The sequence below is a fragment of the Pseudopipra pipra genome, chromosome Z, assembly GCF_036250125.1.
Source record: "Pseudopipra pipra isolate bDixPip1 chromosome Z, bDixPip1.hap1, whole genome shotgun sequence".
NCBI lineage: Eukaryota > Metazoa > Chordata > Aves > Passeriformes > Pipridae > Pseudopipra > Pseudopipra pipra.
Genome location: NC_087581.1, coordinates 28645318 through 28671945, shown reverse-complemented (window position 1 = coordinate 28671945; position 26628 = coordinate 28645318). Strand labels below are relative to the sequence as shown.

General features: G+C 38.9%; 1 protein-coding gene across 1 annotated transcript; it reads right to left on the bottom strand.

Annotated features, from left to right (window-relative positions):
- Positions 1 to 4775: 4775 nt before the first annotated feature.
- On the bottom strand, positions 4776 to 26413 carry LURAP1L (leucine rich adaptor protein 1 like). Its single transcript, XM_064643126.1, has 2 exons — positions 25678 to 26413; positions 4776 to 5788 (listed from the first exon to the last, which is right to left on the bottom strand). Exons 1-2 carry the CDS (start codon positions 25861 to 25863, stop codon positions 5414 to 5416), a joined length of 561 nt encoding a protein of 186 aa, XP_064499196.1. The 5' UTR covers positions 25864 to 26413; the 3' UTR covers positions 4776 to 5413.
- Between the last annotated feature and the right edge of the window lie 215 nt (positions 26414 to 26628).

Genomic DNA, 26628 nt, shown 5'->3' with positions numbered 1-26628 from the left:
CTGCTCTTACAACTTTAAATAGTTCTGACAAAACCTCACATAATGCCATCTGTAAAAAGTAAACTACTTTTTGGGTTTTAGTGATATAATACAAATTGAAGACAAATGCTGTCTCCAGCAACATTAAAGAGAAACACAGTATACTATAAGACAGACCTAACACAAAAAGATGTTTATTTTATTGTGTACTTTGTCCTTTGAGTTCATAATTCATAAACCAAAAGTTACTGTGTTCTTACATTAAAGTTTTCCTTCAGAAAATCAAAGCAGTATCCTTTCTAAACTAAAAAGGTTTCAGTGGTCTCATAGGTTTCTAGAAGATGAACAATGCTGTCATTATGCGAAAGGGTTTTAAAGGACTATAATGTTATAGCTGTCAGCTATAAAATTTTCGACCCAGCAATGCTGATAAGTTTGCACTGAGGATAAGTGTTCCCAGATAAAAGCATGATTTCATACCTTTGGGCTCAATCTGCTGTTTTCTCTCTATATGAATATCAGACAAAAATGGGGGGGGGGAAATTAAAAAATTGCTCAGGAATACCAAAACAGTTTTTGCAGCTTATTTTTGAAACAAACAAACAAACAAACAAACACCAAAAAAACAAACCCCCCAAAAACCCAACAAAACAACAACCCATCCCTCAACTCAAAATTCAGTCATTAGTATTTATTATCATATATTTGTTTCTTGTATATGTGTATTCTTCTTATATAAAATTAGTTCCCTAATTTTATATAAAAGACACATCTTTTCAAATATCCTATTTTTGAGACTGAGCCAAGGAAACCAAGCAAGATAGTAGGGAAATGTCAGTCCTGAAGACCAAACTAGTGGTATGCCATAGCATAGAAAATTTCATGGAGGAAAAAATAAATTGTTTTATTTTCACTCTAGACATACTTAGTAGGGAAATTTAATCTTTGGCCAATGGGAGGGTCAAGTGCTGGCAGCATTAATCTCTTTTTAAGTTATGTTAGGGAAAAGCTTCTGTTTGTTTCAAGGCAGGATGCTCTTATACTGTTTCTATAGTCAATTCATAGGTATTCTGAAAAAGACAAACTTTCTGAAAGAGAGCACATCTAAAGCAAAACAAAGCCTCCTTTGCTGTACAGTGATTGATGTTTCTGCTTGTCTCATGTTTACTGGGTATATGTTAATTCTTTATATCAAAGACACATCTTTTAGACTTGGTTCAGAAGTGTTGGCAAGATGAAAAATACTAGCACAGGCTTTTTCGACAGCTTAGTAACTGCTTAAGATTACTGAACAAAACCCCCACAGTTTCTCAGTCACTTATATAGGGTTATATGAGATGCAGCTACATGGTGTAACCAGACATAACTTCAGACTGCACTTCACCCAGCTTGACTAACTAGTTCTCTTTTTCAAAGGGAAATGCAGAGAAAGATTTTTGAAACTTCAAATGACAGTTCTACAGTACTTCCAGCATTTTACCACTCCCTTCAAAAGTTAGGCCTCATTTTAAGTTACACCAGATTTCTGTTTTTTTTAGTCATCTTGTTTCTATTCATAGAATAATGGTAGTTCCTCTTCCAAATGCAGAGATGCTGCTCTGTCTTTGGTCTCCTAGTGCAGTGTTTCAGGCCTTCTGATGGAAGACGGAAGAACTCCTGCTTGGTTCTTCACACTTTCACAGCATTTGTGGAGACACAGTCATGCAACCTTGAGATCAATAGTAGACCTGGCAGCTGGCAGAGAGATTTCAAAGAATTTTAATTGCTCCTTTGAAAGTGCCTCGAAACTTCATAACTAGACTGTCTTGGCAGAATCTTTAAAAACTGCAGTTTTCAGATGTGAAAATATAAGCTTCCCCCCCCCCCCCCCGCTTCAGTAGTTTGCTCGTGAACCAGAACATATTCATTTACTAGCTGGTTCCTATTATTAACAGGAAAGATTCATTTTAAAACAGAAAGCATACTCAATTCACCTTATTTTTGTCTGTCCCTTATTGTCTCTGAATCACACAGGTTCCATAGTGGAATGTCTTTCAAAGACAAAACTTCAGTAGTACGGAAATAAGAATGGACTGGGTGTTGTTCATCACCTGTGATTTTACAAAGCTTCTTGAAATGGTTTGTCATGCATGAAAGCAAGCTGAGTGTCACAAGAGCCAAGGTGGTAGAAAGTGACACAGAATAATGAATTATATTTGCTATTTTTACACTTTTTTAAATACTGTTGCTTTTATCCATTTGAAACAAACACAGCTTTGTGTTTGTGTTTCTCTAAATCAGATAAAGAATTACAAAGAAGCCTATGCTAGAAGAGGGCATCCAGACCGCTTTTTACCACAAAAAGATTCTGCAAGACCAAGGTCAACCAGATAAAGAGGAAGCTAGAAGAAATATGCAAACTTTAAAACCAAAGTTGAAGACTCAATGTGAATACTTTTTTAATGAGCATTGAACATTTTCCATTGTCTAAACAGTCAAGTAGTAGTTCAGGTGTCAAAGCTATTCGACTAATTTTAAGAGATGATCAAATTTCATGATCTGTCTTAAGTGACAAGTCAGAGTAAATTACTGACTATGAAATCCTGTTAATGAAATTAAGGAATTTAAGTCAAACCTAAATCTCTGAAGTGTTCATGTTCTTGGATATCAGAAACAAACACCTGAAAATTCTTGTTTCCTTCTAACTGTCTGCTGACACCTCTGTTTTGGCATTTGTACTCTTTCTCCACTTCCAGTCGAGACGTGGAGGAATAAAAGCTTCTAATCACATACAGTTTTTATGTCACCACTTCTAGTAGTGGGCTTTTCCCCCCCACCTTTGATTCCCATTTAAATGGACTTCTAAATCATAATGTGATAAATTGATCACTGATGTAATTACTCCTTATCCAGTATTCCAGCTGTGAAAGAGTGAATGACAGCTACAGACTATTTTCCTTGAAATAATTTCAGCGTAACTTGAGGGGATATTTGAGAACGTATGTTAAGAATATTCTTTAATTTTTTACACATTAGAAAAATTTTATGTGCGTCTTGGCCTACTGCCCAAAATCTCAGTTGAGGAAGAAAAGACTATATATTTCACATTCATTAGATTCAGAGGGAGTATACATCCTGATATTTAACTTCTACGTCAAGCGATAAAGGTAGAAAAAACTTTCAAGATAGCCATACTTTTATATCAGGTATTTAGTTCTGTTCCTTAGATTAAAATAATTTAAAGTAGTAAAACCTATTTTGAATTCACATTTGAAGTTCTATTTAATCTTACACTGAGAAATAATTTTTCCCAACTTTTTAATTCAAACTTTTTTTTTTTAAGCTACGTCCAGCAGTCATAAACTTGGGAAGGAATTAAAAAAAAAAAGTTAAGTCAGCACAGCATTGCTATTTGAGGGCTTGCCTCCATTTTTCTTCAAGCTATCTGAAATACCCAGGTTGATCTCAGAAGCAGAACTGAGAAGGCTCATTCTTGGAAACCACACATTTCTTCACTATCTGAAGAAGTCATGATGTCCAAAGCAAAACATACATGTTTTGTTTTTTAATTTTGAGGGACACAGACATCTTCTGTATTAAGAAGCAATGGAGCTAGCCCACAAAGCACAAATTACCACTTTCAATTTCTTGATTTTCCACCTGTTCTTCACATTTAATGTTGCTCAAGACTGGACAAGACAGATCCATGGAAACATGGCTTGGAAGAGCAGAAGCTTTCAGATTATTACTTTATCTCAGAATGAACTAAAATAACATACATCTGCCGCCGCATGTGCTAGTTTATCTGAGGAGAATAAGAAATCCAATTGGGAAAGATTTCAAGCATGGAGAGACATTTATGGAGCTTGAATGGACTGATATCTTCCTGGACTGACTGTTATTCCCCAGTTTATCATTGATTTCATACTAAGTTTAATGTACCCTAATGTTATTCCCCTTTGTCCCTCAGATTTTCCCGCCAAAAGTTGTTTACTCCCCTGTTCCCTGCTTTCCTGCTCCTCTGGTACTGATTAGCTGAGAGTTGTCGCAGTGCAGAGTGAGCCCCTGTTGGTCCCTTCCCTTGGATACCCATAAGTTACACCCACCTTTCCCCTGTCTCCAATCCTGTCTCACCCTTGGTTGTCAGTCCCATGCACCTCCCCAGTTATGAATCCTCCCCTATATAATCCTTACCCTATATAAGTCCCTGTGTTCTCTTAATAAATCAGCATTGCACCCAGACCCTCAGCTGCATCTGAACCTTTTTGTGTGGTGCCGTGTCCCTACTCCTTTTCCCCTGAGGCCGTGGCATTTATCCCTTCAGAAAGTGTAAAAAAATTCTTAAGTGGGACACTGCGTTTTTTTACTTATCAAATATTACTTTCTCTGGTGAGGGAATTTCATGTTTACTGGCAGTAAGAATACTGCCAGACATGGCAAAACAGAACACTTTTAGATGACGTGTAAGTATCAATACCTCTTTCACTATCTGTACACTGGAAATACACATTCATTATGTGTTAAAGTGTCTAGTTCAATTCTATTTCTTTTATTCTAATTTTTTTCTTACTGTAGACAGATAAAATCTTCAGGTGTTTATTATAATTCTGAAGCAGCTAAAATAAAATTTATCTTCTAGTTTTCTGCACAAAAGCATGAACCAGGAGACTTTCCACACAACAGTTACTGTTTTAGTTCTCAGCTGTTTTTATCACAATTGACTAGCTGCAGCTCTCCACTGCACCAACAAGCACAAAAAGGTTAAAGCAAACTCTTACTTGCAAATCAGTAACCAAAAGACAGCAGGACAACACTGCTGAATAAAAAAGCAAACTTAGAATTTAATGGCAAAATTAGACAAGAGACATGAGAACATTGCAAAAAGAAAGAAATCCCACACAGAAAAGTTTAGGATACTTTATATATCAAGTTAAGACAGCCTAACAGAACCAAATTTCATTGCTTATAAAAGAAAAATTATTTTTAGAGGTATTTTCAAGATTCAGATTTAAGGCTCAATAAAAACAGTGTCTTTGGAAAGACCAAACCTGGTAGTCAATAAAATTTATGGCAACATATATTTTTTAGAAGATATTTTATTGCTAACAAATACAAAATTGTTGCTCTCATTCCCTGATGTCTCATTTTAAAGATAAAGCTTTTTCTTCACCTCTTTTAAAGACCTGTAAATACAGCACTGTAAAAAATGGAAACAAAAAAAACAGAAAGAAAAATTGTGACAATAAATTACGAAAAAGAAAATGCAAGAAGAAAAGCCCAACCTATCAAGGAGAAAATGCATTAGAAGCAATGGAAAAGTTATGCAGTAGCATTGAAGTATCATAGTATGTTCTCCTTCCAAGAGAACTCTGGGGCTTTTGCACATGAAATAAAACAGCAGCAAAGAAAAAGGATAAGTACAAGTGCATTTGTGTCCCACTGGAACTTTTTCTTATTAACCAAAACAGTAGTACTCATCAGAATCAATTTTGGGATGCTTATGAAGAGGCTGTGGGTCCTCTGTAACAGAAGAATCACTGAACTTGTCCATATCTGAAGGGCTTTGGTGACCAGGGACATCATCCACTAAGGTGTCCAAATAACTCCCTACTGATATTCCATCCAGTCCATCACTACAGTCTTGTAAACTGTTACAGCTGTCATGGAGGGATGTCTCCTGACTTTCCAGTAAGCTGCACAGGCTGCCGCTCAAACTGCTGCCTCTACTGGCAATGGCCTTCTCTTCAATCATCCACTTGATTGATTCAATACTTTCATTGATGATAAGGAGCTGGCGCATAAGTTTCACATCAGTGGCTCGGAGATTAACCTATAATGCAAAAAGGATTAAAAAAATTACTCTTTTTTCTTCAAAATCAAACCAAATAGCAGGCTGGAGGCAAAGAATGGGTTAAAAGAAAACACATTAAAAAATCCAGCCAATCTAGAGCCAACCTACTTAAATACAAGTAAAAAAAAAATATATTGCTATACTAATGCTTTCAAGGAAGGTCAAGTGGGAACCTAATCAGGCTACCTAAGCAGTCCATTAATGGGAACACTAGTCAATGACAATATTTATACACACACTGGTATGACGCTATTTAGATGAGAAACACAGCTAATATGACAACACTTGGGGACAGCTTTTCACTAATCAGAGAAGCAAGACACCAAGCCATTTCTATTTGCAATTACTCCAAGCTACTTGCAGCTACAGGCATCTAAGCATTCACCCAAAGTTATTTTTATTGGGTAACCTAAAATTTTCAGATGTGCATCATTTGGAAAAAAGCTTGTGGACATTCAACTTTTACTCACATTACTCCTGCGTTGATGTTATTATCTGCTGTATAAATGTCTGACTGTTAAAATATTGAACTTATTGAAAATATAAATTTCAATTATTTAAACCTATATTAGATGAAGGTGATGAGTTCACAGTCAAAAGAGCAACACTTTGCAATAAATAACTAAATAAAAAATGGACATTAAGTACCAACTCCTACTTTCCCACTTAATTGTGGTGGTCGATGCATACACACAGAAGTGCTAATGGCAATGCACAGTGGAACATTGTGGTGTTGCATTTCACAGACAAACCTGAGTTAATCGACTTCATGTTTTCCTTAATAGGCTAACTATATAAGCCAATTTATAAGCAAGCCACTTCAGAAGCCACTTCAGATGACAAATAAAGGTGAGGCCTAAGGGTTATATTCATTGCTGCTTTCTCTTAATCTGAAATATAACAAGTATTGGCAAAAAAAATCTATGACGCCTTTGAACATCTTCACTCAATTGAGATATAAAGAAAAACACAAGTAAGACCTGTTACATCAGACAATAGATACTTTATGATATTCTCCATGTTGACAACTGTTATACAGAAAAATAGTACCCGTATTGTTCATACACAATGGACTGGAACGGAATCTGTATTCTCAGGAAGCAGAGACTGTATCTTGTTTTGCTGAGAGTACAATCTGAACATGGTTCTTTCCATACTCAAATGTCATATTCTCAGTACCCTAATTACATCGACCTGGAGCAGTTGTTCAAAAATCTATTTTAATGTATTTCTATTTTGCTAGATACTGCAGAAGATTGTACTGGCTGTAGCTGGGATGCTTCCTAGCAGCCAGTGTGATGCTGTGCTCTGTATCTGTGACTAAATCAATGTTGGTAGCACACCATTGTTTCAGCAGTTGTCGAGCAGTGACTGCACAGCACCAAGGCCTTTTCTGTTTTTCACTCTGCACTCTCAGCGAGTAGACTGGGACAGAGAAAGATGTTTGGAGGGAACAGAGATGGGAAAGTTGACCAGAATGCACCAAAAGGATATTCCTTGCCATATAATGTTGTGCTCAGCAATAAAACCTGTGCATTTGGTCTTTCCAATCCAGCTGTTGCTTGGGGACTGGCTGAGCATTGGTCTCCTGGCAGGACATAGTGCATCACTGACTTTGCATCACTTGTTTGGGTTTTTTTGATTTATTTCCTTGACTTTTTAAACTGTCTTCATTATTATGTATGAATTTTTCTTACTTTTGTTCTTCCATTTCTCTCCCCCTATCCCACTGGAAGAGGAGAGGGAAGTGAGTGGGCAGCTGGTGAGTGCTTAGTTACTGGTCAGGGTCAACCCAATGCAAAGATATTTCAAACTTTGCCAGTAACAGACTGCCTAAGTAACTGTCATATGTATTCTCAGTTTCCTTCTCAATCACCAAAATGACTTCTGAATTATTCTCAATCCAACATCCCAGGATTTAACACAGTTAACCTGGTACTGTGCAAAATGGCTTTACCATTCACAGTTTTAACAATACTGTCCAACTCTCATTGTTTCAGATGTGAGGTTATGAAAACAAATTGACCATTTTGTTGTTCTTCTGCACAAGCCAGTTCCTCTAGTCCTACTAATAAATCACTAGAAACCATTTGCTCAGCAACAAGGCTGTCATGAAAGCAGTGAATTACCCAGCTTCTCAAATGCAACTACAGACTTCAGCAACTTTCTGAATATAAGCAAGCTCGGAGACAAGTTTCCCAAAAGGCTGATTAAGAAAATCTTCAACAGAACTAGAACTAATATGACTCTAATGAAACAGTCCCTTCTAGATAAAGGGAATCTCATATATTTGAGATTCAGTTCACTGGAAATAATTTTTTGCTCTAAATACACCCACAGCTACATCCTTTTTGTGGAATAGCCTTACCGGAAGCAATTTTTTGCATTCCTGATTACTAGAGTTCTCCTCCTCCTAGCTACCATGTCATCCCAAGTCTCCCATATCAAGAGCGCGCTTTTCCTAAAGCAAACATTAAAAAGTAGTCCAAAAGTGTCATCTTTCTTTAACATGGTTTACTTTATCATCTGTTTGATAACACAAGAATGTCAAAATGACATTTCTTGCCCCTTATCAGCTTTAGCCCAGACACAATCACATTAGTTTTTAGTCACTTCCATGGCTGTAACCAATTTAAACAAATTTAACAATTTAAAAAAACAGTCCAAGATGGTTCAGCTAAAGGCACTAAACACAATAAAATACCACCATGTTTGACAGCTCCACTTGTTATTCACAGTAACAGGTAGTGCAGCAATACCATAGGGAAGGTGTGTATTAGCATAGAGCAGTCCTCAGCAAAACTTGTGGTGTACAGAGGAAACGATTCATGATAAGAGAGCAAAAAATAAATTCTTGCTACAGGTTTTTATATATTTTTGCTTAATTTGTATAATTACAATAGTGCAGATCCACAGGAAGGATCGTAAATATTTAATATCAACAGCTAGTCACAGTAAGAGAAAATAACGAAATTAAAGTGACAGCATCTTTCAAGTAACACAGTCTGGTAGCACAGGTGGACAGATTAGCATTCAGACAGGACCAGATCTTTAGTCTGGAAGGGATAGCTGGTCTAAGCATCTGTCTGTGCCTCTCTCTCATACTGTTTGTTCTAACAAAATATTTCTTCCTTACGCAACTAGCCTTGCTTTTGGTCATCCATAATAATATGCACAACACTGGCTTATATATTCAAGAGAATTTATATTTACAAACATATGGGCATTTGTGTACATATGTATGTACAGACATATGCATATATTCATGCTATTTTTATATATACAGTGTTTTTAAAAAAGGACTTGACAAGGTTATTGTTTTTAGAATAAAACTCTTAATGACCAGGGCTGCTAACAGAGAAAATTATCGCTTCCTGGCCTTCACCCAACGCAGCGCATTAGCTGTCCCTAGACTGGTCACTTAGCTTTTGAATCAAAGTTGCACTTGCACTCAGAATATGGGCAAAATGGACTTGTGTTTTCCTGCTGCATGTTCTGTAGGCAGTTTCCAGTCTGGTCCAAATATAGCGGGTGCCGTTTCTTTCCAAAAATGACAAAGCTAAAAATTCTGTTCGATATAGCCTTTTAATATCTGAAAGCTGTTTGAAACTCTAGTTTCTTCTTGCAGATTACTTTCTTTTAAATTCCTGAGCTCACATGTTGCTGCTTCTTCTAATTACAGAGAGTCTGCAGGGATATTAGTGTCAATGATAAAATGTCATCTGAGGAAAAGATACTCCTAAGTTTATTTAACCTATTTTAGTTTCATTTTTTCCTCAACACTTTCATGTTGTGTGCTGTAAAGAGCTCCTTAGTAAAAGAAATGAGTGAGCCTAAATAATAAAGTATATCCTTCAAGACAAATCTTTTAGCCAGATCACAGTGAAATAAGTCCCTACAGTAAGATCACAGCGAAATAAGTCCCTACAGTAAGGCACAAAATCTTATACTTACAAGTTAATGGATTCAGGGAGGTATTTAAGTCACTCATAACAGAAGTTCTGTTCTGTACAGGGTCTCGAGCAGGACTCAAACATGGATCTAGCGTTGGCTACTATGGAATCTATGTTCTAAAGCAGTATGAGTTTGGGCACATATTGCACTATAAATGGAAGTTGGATGGAAACAGTAGCAAAGTACAGTACTATACGGAAAGTCACTCAGAGGTTCAGTATGTGAGAAGTCTTGTAGAAGATAATGAATATGTGAAGAGGGTTAGATGAAGAGTCAATTCTATCTGTTGTTAAATGCTGCCATACCCATCTCTATTGCACCTTTTACAAACAGAATTTCTAACCAGGAGAATATTTCCATGCCAAGTAGGTGCATGACCACTACAGTTCAGGAATATTAATGCTACTGTTGTTTCATTTTTCTAGGATGTGTCAGTCACTCCTTCCCACTTTCCTATTCGATTTCCACTGTTTCCTATATCATTCAGGATGAACAGCTTGCCAGCTATGCCTACCTCCCCTTTCTTTTTTTAAAGGCAGATTACCTCAGTTTTCCATGGAATAATGACTTCTATGAATTATTTTGAGATATAATTTTAAAAAACCCCTAAAAATTAATGTCCAAGTAATACTTTGTTTTGCATTCTCCAATGCCTCTTCTGTCAAAAAAGCTAGCCTTCTTCCACTTTTTCCTGGTGTTACTTTTGCTATGACAAACACTGAATAACAATTTTTAAAGAAAATCAATTTACAAAGAGAAAGATGAGAGTGTGGAAAGTAAACAGTGGTTAATAATATTGAATTATTCAAGCCTTATCAAGATACAAATATAATAAGCAGATATATAAGCATAAAAAACTGAACAATTAAACCTCATCAGCCAATTCTGTGAGAGAATATATATAACAAGCTAAAAAGACCATAAACAATCTATTCAATGTCCAAGGTTCAGAACATGTGAATGCAAGCATTATTTAATTGGAGTCACCAAGTTAACATATTTACAACAAGGACAAGTGTGGTAACACACACAGAGGCTTTGTTTATTGGACAACCACCACAAAACAAGGAGCATGCCACTTGAAGGTCAGCAAGCTCAAAATGGTACTACCACAGCTTCTCGACACCACTGAGTAGAAGGGAAGCTCTTTTTCCAGTTAACATGTCTAAAATAAAATAAACTCACAAATAACAGATAATGTCTGCTCCTTTAACACACAACATGATTAACAGGCTGTGCAGGAGCTACATCTACTTTAACTAATACATATGCATCCGCGTGTCTTTAAACATCTTGCCTGCTTCTAAATTGTCTCACTGATTCAAAATATTTGCAGTGGTTTCCTCAAATAATGATGCTGCTTTAGGTAATGGTATTTCAGGATCAAGATGAAGAAATCAGAATGCCTAGGCTGACTTCTGAATTTGAACACAATCTTCAGCATCTCCTGTAAAAAAAAACGGAGCTTTTTTTTTCACAGTGTAAGAACATAAGTTTACTATCCTTAACTGCAAGGGATTATATTTGCACAGGTGAAACTGTAACTGCTTTTGGGAATGCTTCACATTCACTCCATAGCAAAGCCAACTAGCTCTGATTAATTCAGGCACTACAGTAATTCAGGGTAACCCAACCAACCTGACTGACACTGTATGTGAGCTCTCTCAAACAACAGAGATGTTGACCAAAGCCTGGCAGAGATGAGACTGTCAGTAAATTGAGGTAGGTGCTGCAGTGTTCATCATTAGGCCAGATGTCTCTGAATGTGATTTACCTCACGCTGATTTAGGTAAATAAAAGTTTGGTTAACAGTGATATATGTAGATCAACAGCTTTTTGTGGACCTGGTTTCTTTCATCATGGATTTGTTTCAAAATGTATTGCTGTAACATTTTCCCATTTACTTATTCCTGTTTTTTAGGCTTGTGGTAAACTTCAGACAATGAGAGAGCACATACAAAAGCTATGTGCTTATACAAAAGCTAAATTTATGTGATCCATTGATTTTTAGTTGCAGTGTGCTGATCTACTTTATTTCTGCAAAGTGAGTGAGGTACACTGACCTTTCTCAGATGTTCTTCCATTATGAGTCACAATAAAAACATTGTGGCTGGCTACAGAAGCAGTCTTAATCACTTGATTTTTGGCTTTTGCCAAAGAGATTGTTTATACTCTTGTTTCCCTTGAAGACTCCAAAATTGTTAAAACCCTCATAGCAGTTTTTTAGGCAGCATTCGTTACAATCACTGAAGTCCCAGCTGTTCAGAAAGTGAGCAGTCATTCAGTTTTCAGTAATTTGGTTTTCTGTCTGCACCCTTTGCTACTTTGCTACTTTAAACAGAAGCTCTAGCATAGTCATCATCACCTGTTTCAAGGTGCTGCAGTCCAGTACAATCCTTCACCAAATGCTTCCAATAAATATTTCTGCAGGTCCTCCTGTAAAATTTGGCAGCCACATAACATAGCTTTGTGCACAATGATTTTTAACCAGGAAGGAGAGACCTTGTGATTCTCCATCGGCCAAAAAAGGATTCTCCTTCTGAAAGCAAAGCTTACCAGCTGATTAGCTAAAGCAAGGAAGCGAGCAGTCAAGCCTGAGCCACCACCAGAATAATCAGGAAGGCAGAGCAACTTCATCAGAGAGCAAGTTAACTCAGCAAGCAATGAGAGTAAATAACATAATTAACAGGTTCCAAGGACATTTCTTGCAAATAAATGACTAAAATATTATGCTAGTATGGTTATCATCCGGTACAGGAAATTACAATATTGGTGATTTACATTTCTCTTACAACACCATATTTTAATATTTTAATTTATGCATAGTAATTGATTCCTCTCAGACTTGACGGGAAAAATACATACTGCCAAGTTGTGCAACTGTTTAATCACATTATCTCAAAAAAAAAGAAACAGTGGATCACAAGGCCTTTTTCCACCTCCTTGAAATACGCACGGTCCTTTTCTGTGTAGTGTGTGTGTGTGTAGCCTGTCATTTGCATTAATACCTTTGGTAGTAAAATATCAATGATTCAGATGAATCATTTGCTCAGTAGGGTACAATTCTTTTTTTTTTCAACATTATACAATTTGAGGTATCTTGTATGATTAAGTGTAATAAAAAAAAATCTCAGGAGGTATAGTGTCGTTTTGTTTGTTTGTTTGTTCTAGTTTTTTGGCTTTCTTTTTATTTTACTATGAAAAAGAAGGAACAATTTAAATATCTCCTAAGTAGATATGACAAGAATTATCAGAGAGAAACATGCTATACACCTCAGAGTAAGAAGGAGGAAAAAAATAAAGGTTAATCAGTTAAGTCCCTATTTCATGACCTCCTGTCCAAATTAAAATAACATAAAATAAGATCTTTAAACATAGAAGTACCACAGAATTCAGATAGAGAAACATCCAGCCTCATAAAGATGAATGAATGTAAAAGGAAGATCCTGATTCTTTTAAAACTTGGTTGAATTAACATGAAAAGGAGCAGTGAGGAAATGTAGGGGTTTGAGAAGAGCAAAAACTTGTAATGCTACTGTAAGGTCTTACCAAATGTTTCCAAATATCTCATGCTACTGTCATAAAAGCATCATCTGACCTTAGAGATGTATCTATGACAAAGGTGAAAATGTCCAGAACAATCCATAATATGGACCCACATACGTTGACAGACAAGATAATACCACTGCAAACATTCAGGTCAATATGAAGCGGTAATGTTTGGCTGTTGGTGTCAGAAAGTGTTACAGCAGATGGACGATCACAGCATCATTATTAAGTGTTCTGGACACCAGCCACAATACAGGACTGTATGTGTCACCCCACCAACATGAGACAGCTCTGGGGCTCAGTAGCATATCTAACTTCTTTTATTTCATTGAATTTCACTCTCTGTCTTATGTTTGTCTTGACCAAAACATGCTCTTAAAAACACAATGCAAAAAATGGATAAAATGTCTGCTCGTTTGGTTAATAATCACTTCAGACCTGTTCATCCCTTTAAAATTAATTATTTTTAATACTGGCACTGTACAAGTATGCTCAAAAGCATATAACTAAAGTAAAAGTGAAAAAAGATAATGGGTTTTACTTATTCAAAATTTGAAGATATTGCTTTTACAGAGATAACACCAAATTTTGAAAATATTCAAAAACGTAAAAAAAACCCCAAACAAAATAAAACAAAAAACAACAACAACAAAAAAATCTAACCACCCAACTTATTTCATTAAGTTAGAACTGAGAAATGACAATATTAATGCTGGAGACAAATCTGAAGTTTCTTGAAATTCAAGTCTGCTTCCACAATACCACTGGAAAGACACATACTATTAAAAAAAATTTAAAAATCTTTGTCTAATCTCCCCAGAAGCCAAAATGGAATTCTGTTTGAAATAATTTTGTGTTCCTGGAGATGGGGTAGATCCTATTGAAAGCACATTTTTAATTTAACAACCAAAACTTTAGTAAAGGCAAACTCCCATCCTACTTACTTAAGGTTTATTTGGATAAGAATAAAAAAGAACTTCAAGACAGACTTGTAATTCTAAGTGATCACAGGTGCTCTTAGAACTGCTTTAACAGTATTAGAAAGTGATATGGTGATCACTGGGATTTTTTCCTATTAAAACATTATAAGCATTACATTTCCATGCTAAATATTTTAAAACTTATTGAATAAAAATGATTCAATATCTTATAAAATAAGGCTTTTTGTTTTTTTTTTCTTTACGTTTAATTTGTGCACTATTTAAAGTTGCATGTCTTTCAAATTCAGACTCATTTATTCTTTTAAATGTAAAACTTCATCTAAATCTTCCTACTGGTGTAATCACCATCCTCCTAAAATATGGTTCCTGCGCAGTCTTTATGTCTATCAGAAAGTACTAGCAAATTTTAGGTCTTTCAGATAAAATGAAGCTGAATATTTTGAGTTTTTCAAACAAAAACACCCTTTTAAACTTCCAGATATCTAGAAAAAGTTAGCTTCTTTAGTTTTCTCTCATCCACTAAGAAGGTATCAAACAGCCAGCAGATAAGATGCATATAGAATCTATGGGTTAAAGATCTAGAAGCAAACAAGAGTTTAGAACCATCTCTAGCAAGCTGAAATGCAGAAGTTGTCCAGCACAACTAGCAAAGTAGGTTGTTGAAAGTTGCGCTAGCTGCAGCTTTTGAGCCATTATGGATCAAAAAGCCATGTACCCCATTGTTTACTACAGAACACACTGCAGTAATCTGTTCTGCAGGTCACAAGGCATGACTATCTAGGTAGAACAGTGAAAGCATACATTAACAATTAAACAAAGAAAAATTCTATACTTCCAGGGAAGGATTAGAGAAGGTAGCAAGAGCAATCAGTCATGAACTGTAAACTTCAAGGCAAAATCAGGCACTGTAGGTACCAGTCTTTCTATATTATTTGAACTCGCCTCTGATCAATAACTATCATCCACACCATATAGTGCAGTCCTCAGCCTCTCCTGCACAACTCTAACTCATGTCATACTACTCTTTTTTAATTTCAACCTGTTCTTAATGAAGGTTTCTACATAGAAGAGTACTGGGGCAGTGTAAAGTGATCCTAATTCAGCAAAGAATATTAATCATAGCTATCAACGCAGTTACCAGAGGTATGAGTAGAGTCGGAAGGAATCAAAGTCATTAGTTATATTTCCCATTTCTCTTTCTACTGAGAAAATACTAGCTACTAAGCTAGTTGGGAAGCAGAAATAAGGTGCAAGACTTGCAACACATGGCTAGAAAAAGACGAACATGGCCTTTGCGAATAATCAAGGGTGACCTGGGAAATGAGAGAACTAGACAAGGAAAACCAGGACGCAACAGGTTTGGATTAGAGAAGTTCAGTTGCATTTGAAAAGGGCTGGTTAGGACTCTTCTGAAGTAATTTTGTCAACTAAGTACAAATTAGTGAAAATGAAACAGAGAAATAACAAAGCTTAAACATCATACTGTTGTTTGGGTTGCGTTTCTTTTTTGTCTGAAATGGGAGGACTGATGCTCTGCAGTGGTGAATGCATAAATAACTTTATGAATTGATCATCACAGAGGGCTACTTTGTCTGGCTATGGGAAAAACACAAAACACGCTTCCACTCCAGTGCTCCAGTCACAACAACTAGTGCTAGATGCTAGCAAAGGAGGATGTTAATTCCATGGGCATTTGAAGAAACTTATAGTTGCTCTGGCATGCCGGTGGTACTATTCTTCTCCTGCGAAGAAGCTTTCTCCTCTGCTGTTGCAGGATTTACAATTCCTACAAACCCTGTAACACTAGGACCCTGACACGGGCCACAACGTGAAACAAAAATATTTCAGTGTACAGCACAATTCTCCCAAGACATCTGGACAGACCACTAATAGTCACAGTGGTTGGAGTGCTCCTGTGAAGGCAAAATGCACTTGGAGCCAAAGAACAGGAGAAGATCTCTAAAAATTATCATTCTGGTTTCATATTTGCTCCTCTCACAGGTGTATAGTTTTGAGAAGTCTTTTAGAAAAATAGTCTACCATTGGAGTTTACAATGATTGAGTTCTCAAAGTTGTCATATTTTTGCGCAGACCCATCCAAATCCTGTCTGTGGAAAGGATTGTTCAGTACCAAAACCAACATAAAACCACTACATTATCACTGTTTTATGATCATGCTCATTGGAGGACAACTTCAGGCTTTCAGTGTGGCTGGAACAGGCCTTCTCTGGCCACTCTTAAAAAGGTACATGTTAATCTCATTTCAGGAAGGATGCTAGATATTCAGAATCACAGATCACAGAATACTTGGGGTTGTAAAGGACCTCTGAAGATCATCTAATCCAACCTCACTGCTACAGCAGGTTGCACAGGATCATGTCAAGGTGGGGTTTGAAAACTTCCAGAGAGGTAAGACTCCACAATCTCTCTGGGCAGCGTGTTCCAGTGCTCAGTCACCCTCAGTCTTTTCAGTAAACACTTAATATTTAGTCATGTCCAATGTCTACTACATAAGCATGTATCTGTGACAAAAAAAAGCAGTGAAACAATTTCAAATACATTTCTTTAAACCAGTGGAAATTCTGTAGGAAGACAAAAAAATAGAAAATAATAGAAAACCGTAAAGCAACAAAGCTGTTCTATTTTTGTTTCTTGCTTAAGGTAAAAACCTGTGAGCTTGGAAACACTCAACACGTTACATTGTAATCCTTGGATATGTGTTTCCTTCTGTACCTAAAGAGAGGTTTCATGGCCAAAGCATAATGGTAGTAAAATTGCTCTCCTTCTGGAAGCATTTTAGTCATGAATGCAGCAAACAAAATTACAAATTAAGCCAGTAAAATGTTTATAAGTGTTTATAAAATCTGAAACTCCCAGCAGCTAAATAGCAATTTAGCATTGCTTTACAGTCACTAAATATTTTCACTTCACCTGGCACTGCACCCAACAGGGCCACACAATACTTGGAGTTTATTTTACAGCACAGTAAATGAAACAGGTAACTTCTCTAGCAGCTTCGCTAGTTTGTGTTTCCTGTTAATTAACAAATGTGCTATATCATTCCCTTGACAAAAGTATTAAGAAAGGCTAGTTGGTGGGGAAGGATGAGGACTGGATTGATGAAAGCAGGGTTGCACAGGTGTGCCACTAAGCTCTTCTCTATGTTTATGGAAGCTCTAGAAGAGATTGCATATCCTAACAAAACAGAGTAGCTAATTTTAACATATACATATATATATATACATATATATATATATATATATATATATATATATATATATATACTCCCCAGTATATTCTCCTTATCTTCTCTTATGGAAGGAGGGAAACTTCCTTTGGAGCTACTTCAGGAGGGGAATCCTCAGACACATTCCACATGCTAATCCACAGGCATGCAGCAGAGGGACTCACCACTGGAAGACAGGACAGGTTATCTCTGAAATAACTGACCATCCCAATAGGCTTCTAGATTTGAAGCTGTGTTGTTTATACCTTTCACAGCTGTAAAACAAGATGGCTTACAGACCTCCTGGATGAATTTTGGTCACTTGTTTTGGTCACCGTTCAGATTAGGATTGGTTATCATGAACACAGGTAAAAGCTCATAATTAGAAGCCTCATTTATAAGAGTAAAAGCTCCATAACAAAGGCTACAAGTCTGTCTTCACATCAAAAAAGTTTCCCTTTTATTATGATGTTGTCCATAATTTTACAATCAGAGCTCTTCAACTTTACAAACAGTAATGTGAGAACCATCTCTTGGAACTGCTTATATGCAAGAAATCTAACTTCCATGCTTATAAATGTGGGTGAAAATCCGTTAGAGAAATTGCACTCGATTTAATTGAATTCTAGCTGTTTTTCAACAGCTCAGACCCTCTGACTTTTTAGTCCTGTAACTTTTTCCTTGTTTGTTCCAGATTCAAGTATCCAGCCTCTCTTCCAGGACATCAAGAGAAATGAAACACGTAGGAAATAAACATGTCCATTGCAGGAAGTTTACTAGGTTTTGGCCTTGAGAGCAGAGAATAGACAAATAATCTTGTAACCTTTAAAACATGAATTGAAAGTGTATTCTTTTCCTTTAAGTATTTACTTTTAGGAAAAAGAAACTATTGAAGAGTAGAAATGCACTTGTTTGCCATCATCTCTGCTCAATATAGGTATTTAGTATTGTACATTTCAAGTTTTACCAGCTCACAGACAAAAGGTACTTTTAAATTATTTTTAGCCATAAGTATCCACGTAAAAGAAAGCATCCACACAAAATTATGATGATCAAAGGGTTGGAGCATTGGCCATATGAGGAAAGACTACAGGTTCTTTCCTCCTTGGAGAAGTCTTGGGGATGGGGATGTCTCATCACAGTATTCTAGTGCTACAAAGAGAACTAGGAGAGGCTTCATTTTAATACATGATAATTTTTTTTCAGTGATAACAACCAACCTCCTTATGTACGTGGAGGAGTCCCTGTTGCTGGAGGTTTTCAAAATGCAACTGGACAGAGTGCTCAGTAGTCTCACCCAGACTCTGGGTCCTATGAAAGGTGAAACTAGACAATTTTTGGGCTCCCTTCACAGAATGGCCCTTCCCTCCTAGGCTATTCTATGAAAACCATGGTGTTTTGCTGATTTCATTAGAAAGTTTATAATCTATTTGCTAAAAGCTATCATAAACTGTAAAACTCTGTGCAGAAAGGCTTTAGTTTCCATGTCTTTCAATCGTCAGCAACCAGACTTTAAAAAGCAACTTCAAGGATTCTTCTATTCTTGAAAAAGTAATCATGAATGAATCATGAAATTATAATATATACTCTTTGAAATAAAGGCTGGCAGAAGTCTCACAGTACATGGGCAGTCTAACTGGAAGTCTTGACTGCAAGTTTCCCCAACACCGCTGTGACGATCCATACATGAGACAGGAGCGTATGTACCAAAGTATCTCACACTGATGCTGCCAGGTAAGGTATCACACCCTGGGCCATTCAGCAGCTAATAATGTATGCACATATTCATCTGTACTTCCTAGGGACTTAAACACTTCAGCATCTGCTATAGCTGAATAAGAACAGCCATAAGCACCAAGTGCAACATGGAGACACTCCACAACTCAAATTCTTCTGCCCCACACTGGCTGAAATTTGCCAGTCAAAATATATGTTTAAATATGCATTAATTTAAATAATCTTGCTCAGCTCATCATTCCAGAGATGATCTGAAAAGGTGGCACTTTGTTTAGGTTGCAATTTTTTCCTGTCAGATTTGATCATTTTCCCTAAGGATAAACCTACAAGTGCCTTTTAGCATGAGTATCCTGGTATCACTGCCCAATTTGCATTATATGTAAAAAATTACAAACTCCTTTACTACATCATGTGAGTTGGAGAGTATGGAGAGAACTTCCTTGCAAGATCCAGGAATACTACCTGTGGTGGGGGGAAACAGTTTTTCCCCCTGCAGTTATAAAATGGTAAAACCCCAGGGGGTGGTGACCCTTGAAGTTTTGAGGCTTTACCCAGTGAGCGCTTCTGCAAAATATAAACATATCACAAGCAGAACAGAAGAGAAGGTAGTTGTAGTTGTGGTAGGAGAAGTAGCCATGTTGTGAAGCCATGAGGAGAAACAGCAGCAGCCCCACTGGGGGCTGGGCCCCCCAAACCCCCAGCGTGGGGGGGCTACAGAGACTTGGAACAGTGTTAAGCTGGACTATGTATCTGTAGCTATGAGCTGGGGGATGTATCTCCACTATGAGCCGCAGCAAGAGATACTGAAAAGCAGCGGCAGAGACAGCAGTGAACAGAGGCTATGGCTAAAAGCCAACAGATAAGAACTGAACCAGAGAAGCAGCAGCAAACAGCACGCAACCAAAGAAGACACAGAGTTGTCTGAGAGAGCCGAGGGAGAGCCAGCAGCAGAGAGACAGAGTTGGGGTAAGAAACTGAAACCAAAAGACCCCAAACTCCTTGGAGACCCCTCACCTCCTAGAAGGGAGGGGTGAAGTGCAACATGCACTGCAGAGGAGCTGAAAAGCTCAAAGCGTCCTGGAAAGCTGGACCAGGACGGCCAAAGGAATGTGGAGAGGGAGACCTTGGTCCCCCCCACTGCTTGAGATGGAGCACAGGAGCTCTAGTGGAACTCTTGAGGCAAAGACTTTCAACTGAAGCTGCCCGAGACGTTCTGACTCAGAGGTAAATCCCCTGAGGAAGGGACTTTCACGAAGATGCCCCTGCATTTCGTGATATGCCTGTGGTGATGCGAGTTTTGTCCCTGCTGCCAGTCCACGGGTGAGACCTTCGCTTGGAGTCGAAGGACGAGACGGGTGAAAGAAGACCCCCTTGTGTGTACTGGCAGAGATCCAGATACAGATGCTGCATAAAAGGAAGAAAGACTGCTGCCCTAGAGAAACCGCTGCTCTGAGAGTGGAAAGGGATCTTTTTCCTTCTTCCCTCCTGGACTTTTATTTGGAGGAGAGAAGAGATTTGATCCATTGTAAATACTTATGTCATGGTAGAGATAGCTAAGATTGTATATAATGTATTGTAGTATTTATTTGTACAGTCATTGTAATATATATTCCCTTTCCCCCATTTTGAGTCTCGTGTGGTTGTCTGGAAAAAACCATCTCACACTGGGTTGAGATGTGGGAGGGGGCTAGGACTAGGGAATTGGATTTTTGGGGCTCTCAAACCATGACACTACCTTTTCCAGTGAACTTCAGGAGGACTTGGGGAAATAAGTTAATTTCTATTTTTGTATGTCTTTCTATTTCTAAGAGCCTCACTGAATAACTGCTCACGAATAAATGAAGGTTAATCAAACTGTCCTACACAGGCTTGAGGCTTAGCCACTAGTAATTTTATATTTAAGATTTTATCTTCAGTCAAGATTTTAAGCAAAAATTCCAATTAATCTAATAGAAACCCAGCATCTGATACACAGTTTTGCATGGCTGACTAGGCACACTGAACCAGACTTGGCTTCAGTTAAGACAACTGATATTATCATACAAAACAGTGAAAGTAGCAGCCTGTACTTACAGCAAGTGATAAAGAGATGTTTCAAATTAGTTGTTGACTTTTTTTTTCTTTAAAGAAACTAATAAATGTAGACTCTCCCCCCAGCTGTGGATCTAATAAATCTGAAGCACTGTTCAAACTCTGTAGAGCTGGTAGAAGAGAGTGACAACAGCTTTTCCCTCCAACTTGCTTCTTCATTGACATGCTAAGGATATGTGAATGAAACAAAACAAAATACAATAAAACAAAACAAAACCACTAAAAGAAGCAACAAGAAAACAAAGCAAAACAAAACCAACATAAAACCCCAAGAACGACTGGCACCATAATGATTGTATTTGCCTTAATTACAGTCAGTAAAAGAAGCTTTTACTTCTATTTCATTTTGTCAGGGATCAATGACAATTAGCCCTTAAAAAATAGTTATACTAAAAAAATAATAGAATGAGAAAGCATAGCAGTGTACCTCTATCTCAAATAGGTTTAGCCTAAATCTGGCATGCTCCGCTCCTTGAAAATAGGATTGTTTCAATTTCTTTATCCTTCACTCTAAAAACTGCTGCACTCAGTATACCAATTTTGACTTTCAGACTCATAAACAGTATTTGATCCTCAACAGTGTTCACCAGAAGGAATCTCATTTAAAAGTCCCAGCGCTGCCATCCACCCCTCAATTCCAAGCCACGGCGTATCTTTTCTGCCTGATACATTTTTATGCAAAATATTTTTTTAATTATTGCATGTAATGTAGACTATATTCTTTAATTTTTTAGCTTTCAAAAAAGGCATTAAAAAGTTGATTTTGGAAACTTTTGAATTAAAGGAAAAAAAACCAAAACCCACTCTCTTTCTTCAAGTGTTAAGGAAAATCTCCCTTTGAGTAACCTCAGAACTTTTGAAGGAGAATTGAGGCTTTTGAAGCAGTATCATTTCAGGCTGCAGAATAAGCCTCACTGATTATTTACTGTAGTGCATAGCTGCTGAAGTTATATGTGTTGAATGGTGACCTCAGGAGCATGGTACACTAGAAAAAGGGCTGCAGCTATAAAGGGTTATTATTAATTCCCCAGTGGAACATTCCACCTAAAATACCACAGGGAAAAAAGAGCTTAACAGTAATATTGTGACAAATTTCATACTGAGTCAAGGCCACATTAGCTAGTAGGAAGTACTCATTCCACTCTAGGCTGACCAGAGCACAGTGTTTTGACCTGCACTGGCAATTACATCTTGCTACTCTCGTAACTTTATGGCCTTTTAACTCAAAGGTTTTCAGCATCCAACCCAGTCTCCATTGTGGCCTTGTTGGGGAAAGTGGAGGATAAGGAAAGGGAAGTAAGGCCAAACAGGTCTGCCTTTCTAGAAAGATAGTCTGTGGTGCTTTGTGTGTGATTGAAGTGACTATCAGCAAAACCAGGCTCGAGGGAAAAAGAACCATATGCTGTGAACCACAAAAGGATCTGAAGGAGCCTCAAGACCTTTACCCAGGAGGCGTACAGTTGCCACCCCCCCCCCCCCCCCAGTCTGTCAGGTACTGTAACTCACAGTCAAAACCAGCATTTCCAAGTCAAATATTGTAAATTTTTTCCATATTTGACTAGAAAAGAAGAGCCTGAATAACCTTGTTATTCAAGGCAAAAAGTTTGCCTCGAGTCTGAAACAAGCAAGCAAAAAAAAACCAGAGATAGCTCTATCCAAAATTCAGTGAGTGGGCTGCGGAATTTGCCATCATAGCACAACCAGAAAAAACCAGCTTGATGGATGACACTTGGTTTTCTAAGCTTCTAGTATGTTCCATTTTTTGCATTTTTTTACTACTGCAGCAAATATAAATTACTTTTCTATATGTTAAAGGCATCTTAGGCCATGCAGCAAAGCCAAAGAACAATAAATAAGATAGAGGTCTGAAATAAGAAGTTTTGACTGATATGCAGTAAAAGAGAAAAAAAACATAGAAAGGAACCACAATTTTTACCTGGTATTGTTCTTAAATTGATTAAATCTGCACAATGTAACAAAGAAAACTGCAGAGGGGAAAGTGACAGATTAAGACCATTAAGAAACTCTTAGGATAGAGGAAAATAGTAAAAATGGTAGAGACTAGAGACAAACCTCAGGAAGGTAGTTCACTTTCACGCTCTGAATTACAGAACACAGCTGAAAGCATGAATAAGATATAGACAGGGTAGTAATACTTCACAAATAGTCATTTTACTGGTGGTTTAATGTGTATACATAGACCAGAAGTCAAATAGGAAGAGATGCGTAACTGAATTCTCCTTGCTTACCAAGAGCAATGAGTTCAGATGCGAAAGTCAGTCAGTCATTGAAGTGATGAAGAACAGCAGAGGTCAAGGCTTTTGGAACTAAAACATGTTTATGCTTACGGCATGAAGGAAAAAGAGGGAAACTGGGTGGCAGGAGGAAGAAGAGGCAAATCGAAGATTGTGACATGAAACTTTTAAGTATGAAGTAGGTGAAGAGACCAACTTGAAAGGAAAGGGTGATATGGGCAACTCACTGGCATCCCCCTCCCTTAATAGGCCTAATTGTCATGATATGTCTAGACAGGCATGCCGAGAACTCTGGCTACCTTATTTGCTTCCTTTGCAGTCTGACATCCCATACATTATAAGCTACCTGCAGGTCATGCTACAATATTGTGCAAGCTTAAAATTAAAAAATAAACATGAGATACGCTGACAGTGTGTTACTCAATGCTAAACTGAAATTCCCAGTGATCATTAAACTAACAGTATAGAATCACAGAATTATGTTTGAAGGGATATTAAATATCACTAGTTCCAATCTTCCTGCCATGGGCAGGTTGCTGAAAGCCCTGTCCAACCTGGCCTTGAACACTGCTAGGGATGGAGCACCCACAATTTCTCTGGGCAATCTATTTCAGTGCCTCACTACCCATTGAATAAAGAATTCCTTCCGAATATCTAATTTGAATCTCTCCTCTTTTATTTTAAAGCCATTCCCTCTTGTCCCATCACTACATGTCTTTGTAAACACTCCCTCTCTAGCTTTCTTCTTGGCCCTGTTTAGATACTGAAAGGTGCCTAAAAGGTCTCCACAGAATATGTTGATATCTTGATTTGTGTGTATCTCTTAAATAACCTGAAGCCCTACAATAGCAAGTGTGATTTATAAATTACCCCTCAAGATTAACATTACCATTTTGGCTATTAACTCTCAAAATATCCATTCTCTTCCTCTTTTTGTTTAGCATTCTTCTTCTTTAAAAACACTTATGAACCCACACACCTTTCACTTATATCTATCCATCTATATATGTGACATTGCACAGGGACTGAAGGTATGGCATTACAGTCGTTCACACAGATTGAGATTGATTTGTTTGCTGTAAACGGTTGAGTTCCAAGACTGTTGCACAAAGTTATCTCAACACATTGCCAGAAAAATCCTCATCCCAACACGATCAAATTTTATCCTGTGTTCAAATAAGCTTAGTGGCAGGAGCTATGGAAAGAACTGCTACTGAAAAGAGTCTTTTAGGACCTCACATAACAATTATTCCCTAATAAAAATGGAAGCTAACTGTGGCTGCAAATCTGAGGTACCCTGCATTGTCAAGATCATATGTGCTGAGTGTTCACTAGGTGCTCACTTGCTTGCAAAGAGCATTCTTTTTGTTTGTCTTAAAAAATTAAGCCAGCTTTATGGCATCATCAAAAAATAAATTTATTGAGATGGTGGCATACAAAGGAGGACAAGCCTGCATTAAGACAGTAAACAAGTTAAAAGTTCCAAACTACGTACACCTTAGTCCCATCACAGATCACTAGCAAAAAAAAGAGAAATCATTCCACCAAATTATAAATAGTTGCTCAAGAATTAGTGTGCATCATCTGTAGCCTGTTTGGAACTACTTAAGTCTCTGAAGATTGAAGTCCAGAAATCAAGTCCCTGAATTCTGGGCCAAATTTCCAGCCCCAAAATATCCCGTGTCTCCTTAGGTACTAGTCATCAGCAGGAAACAGGTGCGATGCAGAAAATGCACTTACAAAGGTGAGAGATAAGTGCATTCTTTCGTTTATTGGTACTCCAGCTTTCAGTACTTCTAACGAGCTGACAGAGGAACGGAAGCCAACAGCGAGTCACTGGCGAACTGCCACGCTGCGAGGGAAGGAACCGGCAAGTTCCTCGTTCCACGCCGCTCCGCCGAGCAGCCTCCTGCCCTCCCGGCACCGCAGCCCCCGCTGCCGCCCGGCCCCGCCGGGGGATGGATGCGAGGCGGCGGCTGCTCCCGGGTCAGGCAGCGCCTCTCCCAGGGCGGGCCGGCAGGGCAGGGGGAGCGCAGCGCCGTCCCCATCCCGGCCGGTGCCGCCGAGCGGGAGGCGGCGGAGTGTGAGGGCTGCGGCCGGCGCCGGGCTACTCACCATCTCCTGCCTCAGGAGCTGAAGTTTCGCCTCCAGACGGGCCAGGGCGGCGCGGCGGTGCCGGGGGCCGGGGGCCGCGGCGGCGGGGCGGGCCGCGAGCTCCTCTCCGCGCAGGGGCCGCGCCAGGCTCTCGGGCACTTTGCGACCCAGTTTCTGCTCGACGTCGCGGAGGTCAGGCGGCTCCATGGCTTGCCTGGTAGGGGCCTACGGCGGCGGCGGCGGCAGCGCCGGCTCTACCCGCGTCCGTCCGGCCGCTGCCGGGGCGCGGAGGCGCCGAGACCCACGGCGGCCGCGCCGCGCGGGGGACCCGCCGCGGGCTCGGGCATCTCCCGGGCACACCAGCCCCTGCCGCCCCCTCCCCGGCCCTGCTCTGCCGCCGCGGGGAAAGACGACGGCGGGCAGGCGGGGGCGACGGTGGAAAACGGCTCTGCTCCGTGTGCGAGACCGCGAAGCACCCCGACGGCCGCCGGCCTGGGCAGCGCGACCCGAGTCATCGCGTCCCGCCCGGCTGCAACTTTAAAGCCGCTGGCAGGTGGAAGAGGCGCGGCGCGGCCCTCCCACCGCGGTGCCCGGAGAAGAGGCGCAGCGCGGCCGCGGCCGCGGGGCGCCCTCGCACGGTGGGGACTGCGCCAGGCTCCGGGGACAGCGCTCGGGAACTGCGTGTGCCCTCGGCGGAAAGAGAGGAGAGATGGAGGAGTGGAGAAAGGGAAGGAAAAGGAAAAAGAAAAAGAAAAAGAGCAAAAGAAAAAAAAAGGGGAGAGCGAAGGGAAAATAAAGGAAAAGAGAAAATAAAGGAAAAGAGAAAGGGAAAAAGTGGAAAAAACCCCAAAACACAAAAGAAAATTAACTAGTCTCCCGTTCTAACTGGGATAGGAGCATAAGTACAGTGCAAATGATATTCCCACTTGTCAAACAGGTTTTGTTGCAGACAAGCTGATTCCTCCCCAAAAC

Bases quoted from the DNA above. Each gene is read 5' to 3' on its own strand.
- LURAP1L (XM_064643126.1), bottom strand. From the start codon at position 25,863: ATGGAGCCGCCTGACCTCCGCGACGTCGAGCAGAAACTGGGTCGCAAA. The intron at 5,789-25,677 runs GTGAGTAGCCCG...TTTGCATTATAG, and splicing joins AGCTCCTGAGGCAGGAGATG to GTTAATCTCCGAGCCACTGA.